We start from the raw sequence: 17,504 nt of genomic DNA, 5'->3' as shown, positions 1-17,504 counted from the left end.
TAATCAATACTGAAAATCTAACATGTACAAGAAGATTCTTTTATTTACAACAAATTTGCTTGAAAGCATATTTTTAAATTTAATCTTTTTATCTATGGTAGGTGATGATATAATTGTAAATAACATAGGGATTAAATCCCCAAATTTCCATTTTATTTGATTTTTATACTTTTTGAAGCACTTGCCTTGTGTTTCACATCTCAGAGTCACTGACTGTCCCTCTGTGGCAGATAATCTCTGAGGACCAGAAATCGTAACTCCAGGCACATTAGGGTTCTCTTCACGCACTACAAAATATAATGTGTACTGTAAAACTATAGTGTCATAGACAATATGAATTATGTTAGCTTTGTAGACAGAGATTTACTAAGATACAGGTATGTATCATAAAATACAGAAATCTATAAATATGACAATACAGTCTACTTCAGATATATTGAAATTCAAGGGACCAGCACATTTTTTTCAATAAACTGAAGTTCAAAATAAGTAAAATTAGTCTACAATTAGATGTTTAAAAGTCCTGATCCCAATCTAAAACACGAAGACAAACCCAAATCACAATAAAGATTACACAGTTAAATTTATGACACTTCAATAGTTAAAGGAAATTGTTCATTTAAAATTATTTTTGAAAAAGTCAGACATTTTTCAACCTCGTATATTTCTTCAATTCTTGTATTTATTCTTTATCAGTGAGGGAAAGTCGCCAGACTCGCACGGACTCGAGGGTTTCAAAAACGACACACTGCTGATTTGTACATGTGTATCATTGCTAGTGTACGCGTGCCAGATTTATCCTTTGCTAATTTGGATTTAAAATTCACAATTTTTCTTAGGCAGTCGCAGACATAAATTCATTTTCGTTATTTAAAGTTTATCTATCTTTCTTGTGATTTACCCATTTTCACAAGCAGGTGTTTAAACAGCTCTGTTCAAGAGCGCCATCAATATGTGATCTGAGAGAACAAGATATCCCTCAGTAATTTATTTCTTATAAAAACACGCAATGAAAACACATTACATCAAAATATATTTACTGACACCTTATCATCTATCTGCAAATTACAATGTCACCAACTGTAACGATAACTGGCCAGGAGGACTTCAATTTTCCATTATAAAAACAACTCATTATCATCTCAGTGGACCAATAATTTAAGTGATTTCAATTTAACATATATTTTACTGCAAAGATAATGAGAAACTTAGACTGGGGATTTGGTTTTACTTCAAAATAATCAATATTTCAAAATAAGTGGAGTAGGCTGTATTTACCAATAATCTGGGCAGTTTCCTCTACAGATCCAGCATCATTTGTGGCGACACACACATAGTTGCCACTGTCACCGCTAGAGACTGACTCTATGGTCAGGGTGGCTGAACCTGGTCCGAGATCCGCGTCCAAAGAGACGGGCAAATCTCCTCTGCTTGGAGTCGCCTCGTATCGCCAGTAAATGGTTGGTGTTGGAACTCCCTGAGCTACACATTCTAAAGAAACTCTCTGTCCAACAACTGCATAAACTGTTCGGCTGGGTTGAATGAGAACTTTCGGTGGTCCTAAATGAGATATTGAAACTTGACATCTCTAGAATGTTCTAAATCTAATGCTATTTGATCAATAATTTGCAGAATACTAGTACTCTATTAAATGCCATATATGATAGCAAATTTCTATGGAGGAAATATATGACCTTTGACCTATAATTAAAATTATGCTTTTCTTTATTCCATTCTACAGTTATTTGTATTTATAATGTATTAAAGTTAAGCATATACATTTTTTTAAAGAGCAATTTACTGAAAACCAGTTTGTACTTGTCTGTGAGAAAAAAAGTAATTGCAAGTTTCCCAGCATTCTTTTACTCAAATATTTCCCACAGCAAACTATTTATTTCATTGTTTATTTATGTCAAATAACTGCTAGTGGTAAGGCTAGTCATCGCAGATAGATTTCAAACTGACGAATTAAGAATAAAAGTTGTTGCAAAGGAAGTTGGTTTACAGTAATGGGTGTACATGTATTTCTCCCAATCAAAATGGCTAAAAAATGAATATATCAAGTACCTGCAATGAGCAGGGTTGCAGTGGCACTAACAGATCCCATAGAGTTGGTGGCTGTACATATATAACTGCCCTGTTCCTTCCCAGTCACCCTGGAGAACATCAGTAATGTTCCCTCCTGTTTCAGTTCCGTTGTTCCACTCTCAAAGGATTCACCACCAGCCCTGGAAAAACAACAAAGAGACAATGACATAACGTTTCAGGTCTTTAACAATGGGACAACACTTCAGCATTGTTCTAAGTACAAACCTTGTCCATGTGACTGTTGGTTGTGGTTCTCCCGAGGCTCGGCACACAAACATGGCACTCCCTCCTATAGTAGTGGTAGAGGTTTCCTCTGGATACAGTGTTATTGTTGGTTTGGATCGGGCTGAATCAAGAAATAATAAAAACTGAACAAGGGCACCACAAAAAGAGGAACATTCCCTTGCAATTTAGAGCACATTGACCCCAACATACTTATTTTTATTTGCATAACTTCAATTACACATGCACTCACTCCCCCCCCCCCCCCCCCCCCACACACACACACAAAAGTGCCTTACTATATCGATCCCCTTGAGCTTTGTTGCAAGGGGATAAAAAAGAGGCTGAAGATAAAATTAATTACTCAAATGCTTCATTATACTGCAATTTTATTTAATAATATTTGTTCCAGTTCAAGGACACCGAAGAGAAAACCCTGAACTTAAAAATATACCCTTATACAAAAGTCTGATAGCTTACGCATAACCTCCACAATGACCCAGGCTTGGTCCGACCCGGCTGTGTTCTCTGCCACACACAGGTAAACTCCTCGGTCCTCCACCTGAGCTCCCACAATCCTCAGGGTTCCTCCAGATACCTACAATGACAACTCTCTACTCTACAATGACTATCTAAACAATAGTTTAAAGAACAAAAATTTTTATGTCAAAGGCTAACACTTCAGTTTTCCTTTTTAACTTTTTTGAATTTGGTGTAACAAATTGTCCAGAGATTAAATTTACAAAAGTAATGTCAAGCATCTTTTTCTTTTGTATAATTACTGAAACATTTTATTTTCCATTAATAATGTTCAGTCATTACTGAGCATGTGGTCTGTTTACCCTGTGCCTGCTGGTCAGTTCCTCACGACTCTTGCTCCATGTGATCGTAGGTTGCGGCGTCCCCGTTACCTCACACCTGATGGTTGCTGTGCTGCCCTGGTCTACAGTCAGTCTATTTTCTGGTACATTCACTTCTGCTGTTGGCCTCACAGCTGTTTACAAACACATATATTAAGTATGTCAATATCAAAAAGGGTTATGTTGAGCATGGTTAAATCAGAAACATGATTTGATTTACAGTAAGATATATTTTTTGCTAAATATTGGGCAGTTAATTGGATATAGTAGGGCTGAGCATCGGTTGAAAATTTCGTATTGCGATATTTGGAACTGTATTGCGATATGTATTGCAATATTTATTATAACAGTTAAAATGCTCTTTTCTTATTTTATTAACCTCCATTTATAAGCAGAGTGCATAAAACTTTTATAAATATGTGGTAACAAAAAAGTTCTAGATTTTGCTGAGTATATTGATATTGGAAAAACGTATCGCAATACGATATTTTTTGTTAACGAATCGCAATATATCGGAATATTGATATTATTGCACAGGCCTAGGATATAGCATTGATTCATGTATATGGAAGCAAACAACTGTATGTAGAGGATTTTTGCCCCCATTTTATTTTGTCCCTTTCATACTCATCATTAGTAGAAAAATTCAATATGGAGCGAGTTCAACAGAGTTATCTTTCTCTTAACCAAAACTGGGCAAATCTAATACTGGGCTAGATCATTTGTAAGAGAGAGATAGGGTGAAAATATTACATATGGAGTGGAAATAATCCTGTGTACAGTAATCAGTCAATTTTGGCTGTCCTTAGCAGTTTACACCTTTTAAAATACAAATCATTCACAAGATGGAAAAAGATACACATACTAAAATGCAATCAAGATGCTCTATAAGATATCAGTATGTCTTGAGAATATGGTGAGCAAATCCTCTGTGGACAGCTTACAACTGAATAGAAGCAATGAGTCAACTTGATAAGTAAAAAAGTACCAAATTTAAACCACACATTTTCTCTTGCTGACAATAGCCAGAGAGTTATAAATGCCCAAAAAAAATGCTGTCAGTGCTGTGTGTAATGGAGAAAAATAATACTTTGGTCTTACGTAAATTATCAGCCCTGACTGTGATGGACGCAGTGACTGTGCCTCTATCACCGACTGGTGTGATTGCAGTACAGAGGTACTGGCCGGCTCCTGACTGCTGGATGTTGGGGATAATGAGAACTCCATCTGTCTGTGTGGAGCCCGGAGGGAGGCCACCTTGTCGGGACCACACTAACTGTGCCTGTATTCCCTCTACATAGCAAACCAACTCGGCAGTGGTTCCGGACACCGCAACAACAATTACCTGTCTGACCTGCACATTAACATCTGGTCTGGTCTCATCTGCAAAGTATAACAAATCAATCAACTATTGTACATACAGCCATTTCATCATTATTGCCAAATTTTCAATATACCAAGACAGCTTTAAGCTTCTTCCAACACGGGACCTACCTCTCTGAACATACAAGATGGTGCGTATCTCTGACATCCCTGCAACATTGGTACCTTTACAGTAATATTCTCCTTCATCAGTCATTTCTGCTCGTGGAAGTCTGAAGACACCATTATTGAGAACTGCGTTTTGGCTCATTGGATACCTGCCCTCCTTCCTTCTCCATTCAAGTGTGGGCGTTGGTCTGCCAGCAGTAGCCAAACAACGGAATTCTACTTCCTCTCCCTCCTTCACAGTCTGGTAGCGGGGCTCAATTCGAATTTCAGGAGGAGTTTCCGTGGCTGCCATAGATAAACAGACAGGACATATATACATGTATTAATTTTAAATTTGCAGACTACATTCTAGTACTGTATATGAATAATAGTTAATTCAATCTTACTCTCTTGCATAACAATTTAATGACAGAGAACTTGGAAACAGTTTATCAGAGCTGACATTTCATGACAGAGAACTTGGAGACAGTTTATCAGAGCTGACATTGTACCTACCACTGACAGTAAGGACAGCTACAGCTGTGTCTGTGTCAGTTATGTCAGAACCTGTACAGATATAGGATCCAGCATCTTCTGGTTGTACATTGGGAATCACTAAAACACCATTACGCTCCGTCGCTTTAGAGGGAACGGTGCCACCTTGTTTGGACCAAGCTAGTATGTAGGTCATCTGACAAAGGATAATCAAAACATTAATTTTTATACATATATATGTATAGGACTACAGGAGTTTACAGTATTCAAAATGTGGCTGATTTGTAAGATCAGTAAAAAGTTAAGAAACATTTAATATTATGATCATTGACTCAATGTCAAGGTCGAATATAAACTAGATAATTTTCTTTTATTGTTTGTAAATTTAAAGTAGATTTTCTAAAAATTTGCCATCTTCAAACTGAGTCCTGATACATTCATCCTACTAAAGGCTTACTGTGTTAGGTCCTGAAGCTGTGCAGACAAAGCGAACTGACTGACCCTGGTTCTTGACAACAGACGTTGGCTCATCAATTCTCACACGGATGGGCTGTTCACGACCTGCAGTACAGAAATATTTTTACTAAGTCTTTTATTAAAAGTTCTTCATAGCATTTTTAGCGAGAAAATTTTTCATAAAAGATACTGTATTTGCAAATGGAAAGTACATGTATGCTTTAATATTTATAATGTTTACATCAATACCTGTGACCTGTAGGGTCACAATTCGTCTGGTACTTCCATGCCTATTGGTGGCAGTGCAGATGTACTGTCCTGAGTCCGTCTGCACCAAATCTCTGATAGTCAGAGTGTGACGAGGGCTTACATTGGCTCGTAATGGAAGAAGCTGACGATTGGCTCGGGTCCACACAACTGTGATTGGTCCAGGGCCACTGACCTCACAGGTGAATACGACTGTGTGACCTGCTGGCTCTTCCACCCTCAGTGGGCTGACCTCCACCACTGGCTCCAAGGTTGCTGTGCAAAAATAAATTCATCATCCATTAAGCAATTCTGTCAAATCTTACCTCTTTTTGATCATTTTTCATGTTTTTGTCAATGAGCAGAACTTATTATTCATGAATAAACTGTTTTTACCTCCAGCAATACATGACCCCCCAATAACTCTGGGATTGCCTGTGTAACCTCTTGCAGCATCACACCTTTAATAATTACACAAAATGAATATATTCGTCAAACATTTACATAGTCCAATTATACCCATTTTTTTAAAAACTTCAAACAAGGAGTACTAAACATGCTTCAGTAGTCTTGACATAGTTTATAACATACGTTCCACAGTCCCTTCCAAGGTAACCCTCTGGACATCTATCACAGGTCGGTAAGCCATCTGAACCCAGTCGACAAGTACGGGAGAATCTATAATAATATGTTACATATTGCTAATACAACAGCAAGTACACTTTGTACAAAAATACAGAATGGGGGTTTTTACTAGCTGTGTCATTTGTCTATATCTGAGATTTTATGAAATTTTTTTTCAAAAAAAAGTGTGAATTCAAGAAGTTTTAAATTTTTTGTAGTTCATGTAAAATTCTTGAACACTGAAAATACATACAGTATTTGCACAAAATTCAAATATTTATGATTCTGTTTAAAACAACTTTGATTTACAGCATACTGAGGCTTCATATGAAGTTTTCAAATTGCACTTTATTGTCCTTGAGGAAATTATAAAAAATCTTTAAGATATGACTTTTCCCTCCTAGTTCTAACTGACAGGTAAACAAACCAAATCAATAATTTCACTGTCTTTATTAAGTTATAACAGACTTACTGATTGGATGGCACGGTCAGAGGACAGGGACAGGGCCTGCAGTCTGAGGCAGTTCCAGAAGTGGCATCTCCATAGAAACCATCTGCACATCTCTCACACCTGTCACCAACCGTGTTATGCTGACAATTCTGTTATAAAAACAAATTACAATATTGTAAACTGTATAACATCTCAAAATTTTGTAATATTTTTGAAGTTTTCATAACCCCTTTTCGATTGTGGTGTTGTCCTTAATCTAGGGGCCACGTTTTGAGTAAATTTTTATCAACACTACATGAAGATGCTTTGATTTGACTATTATTGCCTTGCTATTCTTTAAAGACATTTTCATAATTTTTTTCATATACATGTAAATGTAAAATGTTTGATCAGCTAAGATAGCATCATCTGGCTCAGGGAAGCTAAAAATGAGCTATATATTTTTTTTTCTTTTGACTCTTGGCACCTACCAGACATTGTCCAGTGCCAGGATCACAGGAGTCGGCATGGTTGTTACAGCTACAGCGGACACATCTCCTCCCCACCCCATCCTCCTGTAGGAGGTAACCTGGGGCACACTGTTCACACGAGGAACCGGTGTGGCCCTCGGGACACTGACAGCTCTCCACCTGTGGCATGCGACCAAATGTGGTAGGAGTAGTAGTTGAGGTCTCCATGTACAAATCACGCAGCGAGGCGCTACCCATAACGGTGTGGTAAGTGGCTCTGATCAGAATGGCTTCAATGTTGGACAAAACAGACAAGAAGGTTTCTCGTGTTGGTGAAGTGCCATCCAGCATTCTGAATGTGCTCTGTAAGGACAATATTCCACAAACTTTTTAAATCATGCTTTTACAGGTTCTGAAGTTGTTTCTGCTGCATGATTTTCAACATCCTTACTGAGTCATTTGAATTCAGTGATAAATGATGATTGTTGCATTAAAACAAAATGAAAGTTCATGACATATATTTGTGGTATCTAATATATATGTCACGTAAAGAACTGAATTACTAAAGAACAAGTTTATCCATCATCTTACAAAACCCAAGAATTACACATGAAGTCACTTTACAATAGAAGTGTCGACAAAATAATTCCCTCAACTACAAGTTTATCATATTTATATCTTTGACAATAAATTCTGACCTCTACAAGATGGATTTTGTAAGTCTCTGGTTGATAAGGCTGTAGGGGAGGGTTAAACAAGTAATACATTCTTTGTTGTTGGCCTGGTGTCTGTAAATACAATTTATCCATGTACTTATTTATGAAAATAACACACACAAAATTAAACTATCTGAATTTCCCAATAACTTCATTTGAAAGACAATATGACTTACGATAATTTCCAAGTCCACATCTCTGAAAGTATTGCCTCCATCCAAAGCCACAACTGTCTCCAGGGTGAAACTCAGGTATCCTCCATAGGAAGTGACCTAGTTAATCATATTGTTCACTTACAATCAATGTACATTACCAAGGCAGAATTTTGAACTTCAAGAACTCCTCATACATTAAATGTCTATGTTATGTTATTCAAAAGAAAAGACAACTCTTTGTTCTCAACTCGTCTCCCCACCCTCCTTCTACCCCCAAAAAGGAAATGCTTCAAGGCGATTTTGATTAACCCAATACATCTCTTTACTTGACATGTAAAGTTCGTCTTAATCAGTTGAAGAGAGGCTGACCTTATTTCCTCTGAATTTAGGAGGGAGACTGAAGAAGAGGCTCTCGCGTTCTCTCTGGATTCCAGAAAACTGGTTGAACGTGATCTCATTTCTGTCAGTATTGATGTCAAAGCCATCCGTGATAGAGTTAGACAGACGACGATTGGTCAATACAAAGTTGTGGGTGTCAGCCCCAGACAAATTTGGATAGATCTGTTCAAGGTGAAAATGATACAAAAATAAGCTCTATGAAAATTTCCCATTTATTCTAAAGAATTAAATTGGTAAATGTCCCTTTGGAAAAATCTGTTGTCCTGACCCTGTCTTTATAAAAAGCTGAAGAGCTGCACTGGGTGGCCACACCTGAGCACCAACAAGACAAACAGCCCTGGGAATTCTCCTCACTCAGATGGAAGTAGCGATCTTTACAGAACCGACATCTTTGTCCTCGAACATTTGCCTAAAGAAATAGCAATTTTGTTAACAGACATTGGATTGATATTTGCAGATAGATCATGAATCAATACAATGAATGGTACAAGTCTAGCACCTGCTGCCTGCTTTTCTCATTAGGAAATGGGGGAAATTTGATAATATTACTGTATCTATTTTAAATGAACACTTATTGGTCATCCTATCATGCAGGTGATTTATGAATTGAGCTTATGATTCCCAACTACTTGATAAGTATCATGAACATGTATTAAAACACAATAATTAATACTCACTTTACATTGACACTGCTTTGTCACTACGTCACATTGGGTGTTGGGAACTGTTCCTCGACTGTCACATTGACAATCTGGACCTGAAGCAGTTAACAATTCAAATTGTAAACATGTTAAATTTTCAAAATTATCAACAATAGAGTCTTCATTTTTACAGTCAGATTTTTATTTATATTTAGAACAGCAATTTTCCTTACAGTCTTCTTATGGAGATCTTACAGTAGTCTCCTGGCTGTAGACATATAGAGACAATGTCTAACCTGTAGAGATCCAACACTAGTCTCCTGGCGGTAGACATATAGAGACAATATCTTACCTGTATAGATCTTACAGAAGTCTCCTGACAGTAGACATAAAGAGACAATGTCTTACCTATAGAGATCTTACAGCAGTCTCCAGGATGTAGACATATAGAGACCAATGCCTTACCTGTAGAGATCTTACAGTAGTCTCCTGGCTATAGACATATATAGGCAATGTCTTACCTGTAAAGATTTTACAATAGTCTCCTGGTTGTAGACAAATAATGTCTTATATTTAGAGATCTTACAGTAGTCTCCTTGTTGTAGACATGATGTATATAAGCAATGTCTTATCTATAGAGATCTTACAGAAATCTCCAGGCTGTCAACATACAGAAACAATGTCTTACCTGTAGAAATCTTACAGTAGTCCCCTGGTTGTATTGGATTTCCTGTGTATCCCTGAATACAGCTGTAACAAAGGCAATGTACATGTATTTATTGTAAAAAAAAACCCTAAAGACATTCTATCATCAGAAGCATCACTGCAATAACCTTTTTTCAGTGAGACAAAAACTGTGTTTTAACTTGCATACACAAAATAATGCAATCTTACTTGAAATAGAAAGTTTGCACTATTAAAAAAAAAGACTAAAAAAGTTGACAGTCATAGCCCAACCTTTCACATCGGAGTCCCCTGTGCCCTGCTGGGCAAGCGGTACATCTTACTTGTCCATTTCTTGCCAATTCACATGTAGGACTGAATCTGTCAATAAATTCATTCATATTAAAGTACAACTATGAAAACTGAAAAACGCAAACAACATGCACGTACCTCATATAAATGATGTATCTGATAGACAATTTACATATTAGAGATGTATATTAATTGAAACAAGGAGCCTACTGATTGGGTGGCTGGGTAAGGGGACAGGGGCAGGGCTGGCAATCACTTGGGGTACCTCTGGTGGCATCACCATAGAAACCAGTGGCACAACGGCCACACTGCTCTCCATCAGTGTTATGTTGGCAGTTCTGACAGAAGATATTTTTATCTTAAATTTCTCAATTTACATCATTACATATGAATGAAAATTAATTCATACAACAATAGTTACTATCAAATTTTATAATAAATATAAAATTTCTCAAAAAAGAGATTTTGAGACTTACCCTACAGCGTCCTGTATCAGGGTCACATTCACTGGAATGGCCATTGCACTGACATGGTTCACAAGTCCCGAGATAAATACCATCGCCACGACGTGTATAACCCACATCACAGTCCTACCAAAGGTAGAACAAAAAATTCCATGTACAAATGTTATGTGTATCAATAGTCAGATGCTGCATTTTAGATCTGAGTTTTGTGGCATCTGTCACATGACAGCATACATGGATTAGGCAATGTTTCTCATATTTATAAGACACCAGCATTCAACTTACGATGTCAACAACAATGTTTAATTCATTCAAACTGAAAAGAATTTGTTGTTAATGATCCTTATTGATGGTTTTTAACAAAGCAGAAGAGGGCTCCATATGACAACTCATCATTCACACTTTAAAAATCTTAAAATATTATCTTCAACATCTAAAGGTAGGAATGTAAATAACATATTATGATCTTCAAAATACCGTATACAATATCTCTATTCAATCAAGAATTTAGCATATCTAGAAGAAAATGAACAGGTCTCACTAAACTTTTGAAATAAAATATTCACTAAAATAATCAAGGACAGCAATATCTCTCCTTCACTCTCATATTTAAAGACTATAATGGAAAACACATAAGACAGAATTGATAAACTTTGCTACCTCGCAGGACAGTCCTTTGTAACCTCTGGGACACTGACACTGCTCAACCGTGGATGCACGACCTTGACCTGTCACTCGGTCTTCTGCAATATCCATGACAACATCACGTATACTGAAAAAGTAATGTTTTGTACTTGATTACAAACATGTTCTCAAAAATCTAATTTTTCAGTAGTATTGTCAACAAATTATGAAGACATCAGCAAGTTTGCAACGAGAGGCATGTAGGCCTTTGTGGTCACCTGTGTTCACCATACATGTTTTCTTTTCTGAGCCACATTATCTGTTCCTTTTTTTCTCTAAATCTAAAAATATATTACCTGGCTTGATCTGTTTCTCTGGTGAATGTAGCTCTGATCAAAATAGCATCCAAATCTGCCAGGGCCATTAACAGAAATTCCCTTGATGTGCTTGATCCATCAAGACCAGTCCAAGCATTCTGTAAACAAAACAAACTCTTACAACTCTTTTACATGTTTATTATCTTACCTGAATGAATTTAAATGTAACATTCTTTTTTATCTTAGAAACTGAAAACAGAGACAATTATGTAGCTAGCTAAAAATCTTATATTACATCAAACATTTGATGATGAAAGGTTTTTAATTTTTTTTTTCAAGTTTGCAGTAACCACATTCATCTTTAGTGCATGCTGACCCTGTTTTACTCTTGACAAAAACCTACCTCTGTAAATGGCACTCTGTAGGAAGAGGGAGTGTTTGGTCGATGTTCCTGTGTAGATCTGTGAATCAATGTTACTCCATTTCCCTAGAGCACAAAATTTTATTTTTAATAGCTTGATCACAAATGATTCATTAATTGCTGTTGAAATACTAGGAGCAGCAATTCTTCACCATAAGATACACACTTTCAATTACATGTAAATTTGGAATATCTCTATTTTGAAATTGATAGAAATTGAAATTTCTATTTCAAACTTTAGTGTTTTCGTTTTGTTTTGTTTTTGCAAATTTTGATAAATATCTGAAGATCACAAAACCTACAATGATTTCCACAAGAGGGCCGTCCAGCTGACTGGGTGAGGCATCTTGTCCCGGCCGGTACACCAATACAAATCTCAGGTAACCCCCATAGGACACCACCTATAAATATATAGTAGATTTAATTAAAGTCAACTCCATATAACACCACCTATGAAAACCATGTGCATATAACTCAAGTCAGTTTCTGACCTCACAGAAGTTTTCAAAATGCTATCTACAATGTTCATAATCTCAACAATAATGAATGCTCAGAGCAAATGTTCAAATAACTTGATATTGTTCCTTAAAATGTACTTATTTGATCTAAATTCTCATATTGACCTTGTCTCCTAGGAAACGCTTTGGAAGTGACCAATAATACACAGTGTCTCTCTGGTTGCTAAAGCCCCGATAAACCAGCTCCCTGACATTGCTGTTGACCGTGAAGCCATCTGAAATTGTCTCCCTTTGAAGTAGATCTGTCAGGACAAAACCATTGCTGTTTCTTGTGAATGAGGAACCAATCTAGAAATAAAACAATTTAAAACTTATGTCAAACTGCTCTAACTGATAATCTCAATCAACAAATAAAATCATATATACATTTGGACCTTCATTCTGGCTGCATCTTGGCTAAATGCCTCACCCCACTCCAATCCTCCCTAAGCCAAAAAGTTAAAGACCCAATTTTTTTACTGTACGGTTACCTGAGAAGGGGGAGTGGTCTAGGAAGTACTGGTGTTATTTACCTGGAGAGCCCCAATACTCAAGATGTCAAAAATCCCTATACACGCTGCATTACACAGGAAGTCCGGCTTTTGGTAATCAGGGTCAACATTACGCGTTTTGTGCATAATTTTGAGTGAAAATATTTAAAATAAATTAGGTACTGAAATATAAAATTTGTAGACTTAGCGTTTTCGTTGTTATCTTTTGAATAAAAAAAAAATTAAAAAGACATATCTTTTTTAAAAATCGTAAAATTAATAATAATAAAAAAAAAAAACCGGGTGAAAACTACGAAGCAATCATATCAATATTTTAATCGCCAATAAACTGATAAAAGAAATTATTATAAAACATTAAGTGTGAATATTAAAATAAAAAGATTCCACTTATTGTGTGAACATTTACCACATCGGAATATTATTTACTTTTCTGGCGAACGATTGTGTCCAAATATTCGCCATTTCCGAGGGTCCGTGTTCTTGTGCCCTGTTTACAGATTTGGACATAAAAAGAATCTTTCGTAATTCATGGCGTTAGATACAAGATACTTTATTTATATTAGTATAAACATCTTTTCTTATTTAATCCATTGCATTTTGTTATAATATTCAATGGTGGGGGAGGGGGTCGATTGTTTCTAATTACAGCGAATTGAGTTTCTGTGTAGCCAAGTGCAAGGTCGACAAGTGCATTACATACATTCTTAAAATCAAGGCACGGGTTGAATAAGGGGCTCGGAAGAATTATCGGTCTGTGTTACTACAGAAACTTCTTCTCTCTCTCCGGATCTCAGTTACTGCATGAAAGAAGAGAGGGCTTGAATATCCGCTAATTTTTCTTTGAAAAGTTCTACAGTTATTTTGGACGTCATACCGCTAACAAGTACAAAACAGCAGTGGAGATTGAAAAAAAAATCACGAAGTCACTGTTTATATATCTACTCTCAATTATTTTTTAAAAATAAAATTATCAACCAATATAACAGCGACATGATTTTTTTTTTTAACCAAAGTGTATACAAAGCGACCATTCATGCGGCACATGAAAGCGTTTGACGCGTGACCAGGTAATTGTTTTCAAAACATGCAAACTCAGATTATCAGGTAGCCCTCGTAGCTGGCCCGTCAATCAAATCAGAAGCTATTGTTTTTTTAATGATTGACAGGCGGTATATTATTGATCTTGAATTAGGTAGATTTTGGGGGCGTTAACATAAAATTGGGTGTTTAAAGAAATGCAACTTCACCTGCATCTAAACTTAAATATCAATCACCTCTCAATCTTTATTATAATTCAAGAATCAAACTGACATAAAATCTGAAAAAAAACACAATTAACATTTTCATATACACGTACAAGGCCCTACAATAAAACAAAAATCACCAAGTTTCATGCGTTACAAAGTGGTAAGGACATGAACTGCAATCTTCCCATTTTTCATTTTAAAACAAGCTGTTCTGCAAGTCTGGCACACAAACTACCTGAGCTTTATTCCAAGAAGTGCTGGTACATTGGGTTGTGACTCCCATGCAGAAACAACGCAGACAGCCAAAAGGATTGGCAGCATCCAGATGAAACGTGTTCTCCCTGCACTGGTCACAGTTCTTACCGACAACATTAGACTGAAATAAAAAGTAATTAACACAGGCTTTAAATACAGATCACAAGACGAGACTGCTTCATAATAAGACTCCGAATTGGCAATATTTTTTTAAGTGAGTACAACAGGTGACCTTACCTTACATCTACAGACACCGGTCACAGGGTCTGGTTGTCTGCTGTAACTGCCTCTGGAGTCACATATATCAGGCACTGCAATGCATCAATATTTTATCAGTATCTCAAATACCGTGGATATGTTGAAGTAAGTTTCAAGTCCCAACCACTTTTTCTTTATGTATTTTATTTTAACTTCAACATTTCAAATCTTTGAATATTATAGTTTTTTCTTGGTACCATTGAGATTGAGATGATGAGGTTTTACTGTACATTACTTGAGATCTAACATTCACCCCCTCCCTTATTTTCTTACACAGCCATAGACTTACAGTTGACTTTTCGGCAGTAGTTTCCTATGATACTGGGCTGGCCAATGTATCCTTCTGCACATCTCTCACAGTTTCGCCCGGTGTAGCCTGGTTTACAGGCGGTACATGTAGGTCTGCCATCAGAACTCAGGACACAAGTCTCACTGAACCTGTAACAGAAGATAAAACCTAACATGGCTGACACAAAAAAAATGCAAACAGCTCTAACTTATGAGTGCACAAATTTATGAGCTGAAAGTGCATCAAACCTGCTTTAGTGACCCAATTTATTAAGCAACTTCCTGCCAAATGTGACTGTAAAGGTCCTCAATAAAAGTTTTCTTATTTGCAATTGTGAGAGGCAAAAATAACATGGGGCCAAAATAACCCTGATACAGTAGTTTAAAAATCAACACACAAAAATAAATGGATGTTTTATAACATTGTGTCAGTATTTACAATTACATACTGGTTTGTTGGTGTGGTTAATGGACAAGGGCAGGGCTTGCAAGCATCAGAAGTTCCAAGCGTGGCATCTCCATAGTAACCAACAGCACAACGCTCACATTGTGCACCTTCAGTGTTGTGATTACAGAACTAAAATGAAATTTACCTCTAACATTATACACCGTTCATATACAGTCATAAAGAAATCTAGAAAACAGCCATGACTGACATTCCTTCATAAGAACTCACCCTGCAGGCTCCAGTGATGGGATCACAGTCCGCTGAATGTCCGTAACAGTTACATCTGGTACAAATCCCCAGGTAGGGACCTTGCTGAACTCTTGTGTAACCTGGGGCACAGTCCTATAACCAAACAAACTCTCAATTAACAGATTACTTTTATTCTAAATCAAACATGTTATCTATAAGTACAAAACATCTCTTGCAGAGAGTGAACTGATTGAAAAGAAAGGCCGCAGTTTCCAGATACAGATTCACACTTCTCTGAGAGTCACCCAACTTGAAGGAGGAGTCAGCACTTTCTCTGACAGTGACCTACCTGACAAGAGAGTCCAGAGTAGCCGGGAGGACACTCACAACTCTCCACATACACAGCTCTACCAAGACCTGTTGATTCCCTTGCACCACTGCTCAACTCTATATTGCCAATCCTGAAATCAGTAAATCAAGTTCTCATAAACCTATGTAATTGCTTACGTAAAGAAAGGCGAAAAATGTTTCCTCTATTATCTTTTCACAAAAACCTGAAATTTAATGTAAATTTTTGGTATTCTATCAGTTTAACACACAATAAGTTGTCTGTCTTCAATACCTTGTAAGTGCCATGCTCGAGTCATAGTGAGATCTAACGTAGATGTATTCCAGGTTCTCCAGTACCATCATGAGGTCTTCTCTGGAAGCATATTCCAGCACAGGTGTGTCCCCTCTTCGAGGCATGTCACCTTTTGTCCAAGCACTCTGAAATACCCATCACAGACTAGGTTGAAGAACTCATTTTTTTTTTCATGGAATTGTAATCTTTGAGATTAAAGAAAAAATACTGAAAAACAAGGCTTACCGGCAGCAGAGGAACCTGAAAGCGAGTCAGTCCCTCTGGTCTGGCAATGGTTGACGCTCTGTGGTAGATTGTGATGCCATTTCCCTGAAAATCAAAAATTAGAACCATGAAGATTACCTGCCAGTCTGTCAGTCATCAATCAATATCCTCCTCTCTCATTCAAAAGGTACAACTTACCCTCATAACCACATCTGCTTGATCCAAAATTTTAGACTGACCTCTCCCGAGGGAATAGAAAATATCATACTGAAGACTCCCTCCATAACTTGTAAGCTAAAATATTACATTTTAATTAATAAAACATTTTAAGTAGTCCTGCATTGAAAAACTCATGAAAAAGGGTATTACACAAAAATTGCTTCGCTAAGAATTAACACATTCCAGAATTTACCCTATCCCCTAGGAACTCTCCCGGAAGTGACCAGTAGTAGATCCCTGGGGGCACCAGTCGCAGTCCATCTCCCACCTGATAGAAGCCACCATACTCCCCTGAGGGAAGGTACTCCACATACCGAGAGTCAATAGGTAGTGAAGAGTCCACATTCACCATCGTAAGTTCACCCACTAGATCAATCTACAACATCCATACAGCAAGTGTTTCAATGAAGTTGACAGCATATTCTAAAAATCGGACTTAATTTTCTTAGTAAGAGGTCCTGACCTTTGAGATTTGTAAATCAGAACTGTAACACTGGGTAGTGTGGCCAAAACAGAAGCAGTTGATGCAGTCTGTGTCAATGGAGGCTTCCACGTTGAATCTAGGAGGTTCACAAACACCTTGTGGGGTACCTAAAATCAGGGCTTATAATTTGGTATCTATGCAGTATGAGTTTCTTTGTCATAAATATTGTTTTCTATGTTTTCAAGCA

General features: G+C 37.0%; 1 protein-coding gene across 1 annotated transcript in view; it reads right to left on the bottom strand.

The window, feature by feature from the left end:
- LOC133172309 (basement membrane-specific heparan sulfate proteoglycan core protein-like) overlaps positions 1-17,504 on the bottom strand; it is a 58,681-nt gene that overhangs the window by 15,656 nt on the left and 25,521 nt on the right. Inside the window, exons 25-64 of the mRNA XM_061307171.1 lie at positions 17,297-17,424; positions 17,027-17,209; positions 16,813-16,908; positions 16,636-16,719; positions 16,390-16,535; positions 16,117-16,228; positions 15,807-15,920; positions 15,580-15,707; positions 15,132-15,280; positions 14,822-14,895; positions 14,565-14,705; positions 12,697-12,879; positions 12,376-12,474; positions 12,056-12,139; positions 11,692-11,810; positions 11,372-11,483; positions 10,724-10,837; positions 10,458-10,585; positions 10,230-10,316; positions 9,961-10,022; positions 9,309-9,388; positions 8,900-9,040; positions 8,602-8,793; positions 8,254-8,349; positions 8,060-8,149; positions 7,383-7,724; positions 6,934-7,061; positions 6,429-6,515; positions 6,234-6,298; positions 5,841-6,113; positions 5,593-5,696; positions 5,157-5,331; positions 4,665-4,946; positions 4,272-4,553; positions 3,153-3,304; positions 2,791-2,908; positions 2,314-2,434; positions 2,068-2,228; positions 1,279-1,560; positions 186-287 (exon numbers count right to left, since the gene is read on the bottom strand). Of these exons, the coding sequence (XP_061163155.1) occupies positions 186-287; positions 1,279-1,560; positions 2,068-2,228; positions 2,314-2,434; positions 2,791-2,908; positions 3,153-3,304; positions 4,272-4,553; positions 4,665-4,946; positions 5,157-5,331; positions 5,593-5,696; positions 5,841-6,113; positions 6,234-6,298; positions 6,429-6,515; positions 6,934-7,061; positions 7,383-7,724; positions 8,060-8,149; positions 8,254-8,349; positions 8,602-8,793; positions 8,900-9,040; positions 9,309-9,388; positions 9,961-10,022; positions 10,230-10,316; positions 10,458-10,585; positions 10,724-10,837; positions 11,372-11,483; positions 11,692-11,810; positions 12,056-12,139; positions 12,376-12,474; positions 12,697-12,879; positions 14,565-14,705; positions 14,822-14,895; positions 15,132-15,280; positions 15,580-15,707; positions 15,807-15,920; positions 16,117-16,228; positions 16,390-16,535; positions 16,636-16,719; positions 16,813-16,908; positions 17,027-17,209; positions 17,297-17,424 (5,616 nt within the window). The remainder of the gene's footprint in view (positions 1-185; positions 288-1,278; positions 1,561-2,067; positions 2,229-2,313; positions 2,435-2,790; positions 2,909-3,152; positions 3,305-4,271; positions 4,554-4,664; positions 4,947-5,156; positions 5,332-5,592; positions 5,697-5,840; positions 6,114-6,233; positions 6,299-6,428; positions 6,516-6,933; positions 7,062-7,382; positions 7,725-8,059; positions 8,150-8,253; positions 8,350-8,601; positions 8,794-8,899; positions 9,041-9,308; positions 9,389-9,960; positions 10,023-10,229; positions 10,317-10,457; positions 10,586-10,723; positions 10,838-11,371; positions 11,484-11,691; positions 11,811-12,055; positions 12,140-12,375; positions 12,475-12,696; positions 12,880-14,564; positions 14,706-14,821; positions 14,896-15,131; positions 15,281-15,579; positions 15,708-15,806; positions 15,921-16,116; positions 16,229-16,389; positions 16,536-16,635; positions 16,720-16,812; positions 16,909-17,026; positions 17,210-17,296; positions 17,425-17,504) is intronic.

The sequence above is a fragment of the Saccostrea echinata genome, unplaced genomic scaffold (assembly GCF_033153115.1).
Source record: "Saccostrea echinata isolate AGI-Se365-2 ecotype Australia unplaced genomic scaffold, CSIRO_AGI_Sech_v1 ptg000054l, whole genome shotgun sequence".
In the NCBI taxonomy this organism is placed as follows: Eukaryota; Metazoa; Mollusca; class Bivalvia; order Ostreida; family Ostreidae; genus Saccostrea; species Saccostrea echinata.
The sequence above is the reverse complement of the archived record's forward strand: the minus strand, read 5'-3'. Positions and strand labels throughout refer to the sequence as shown.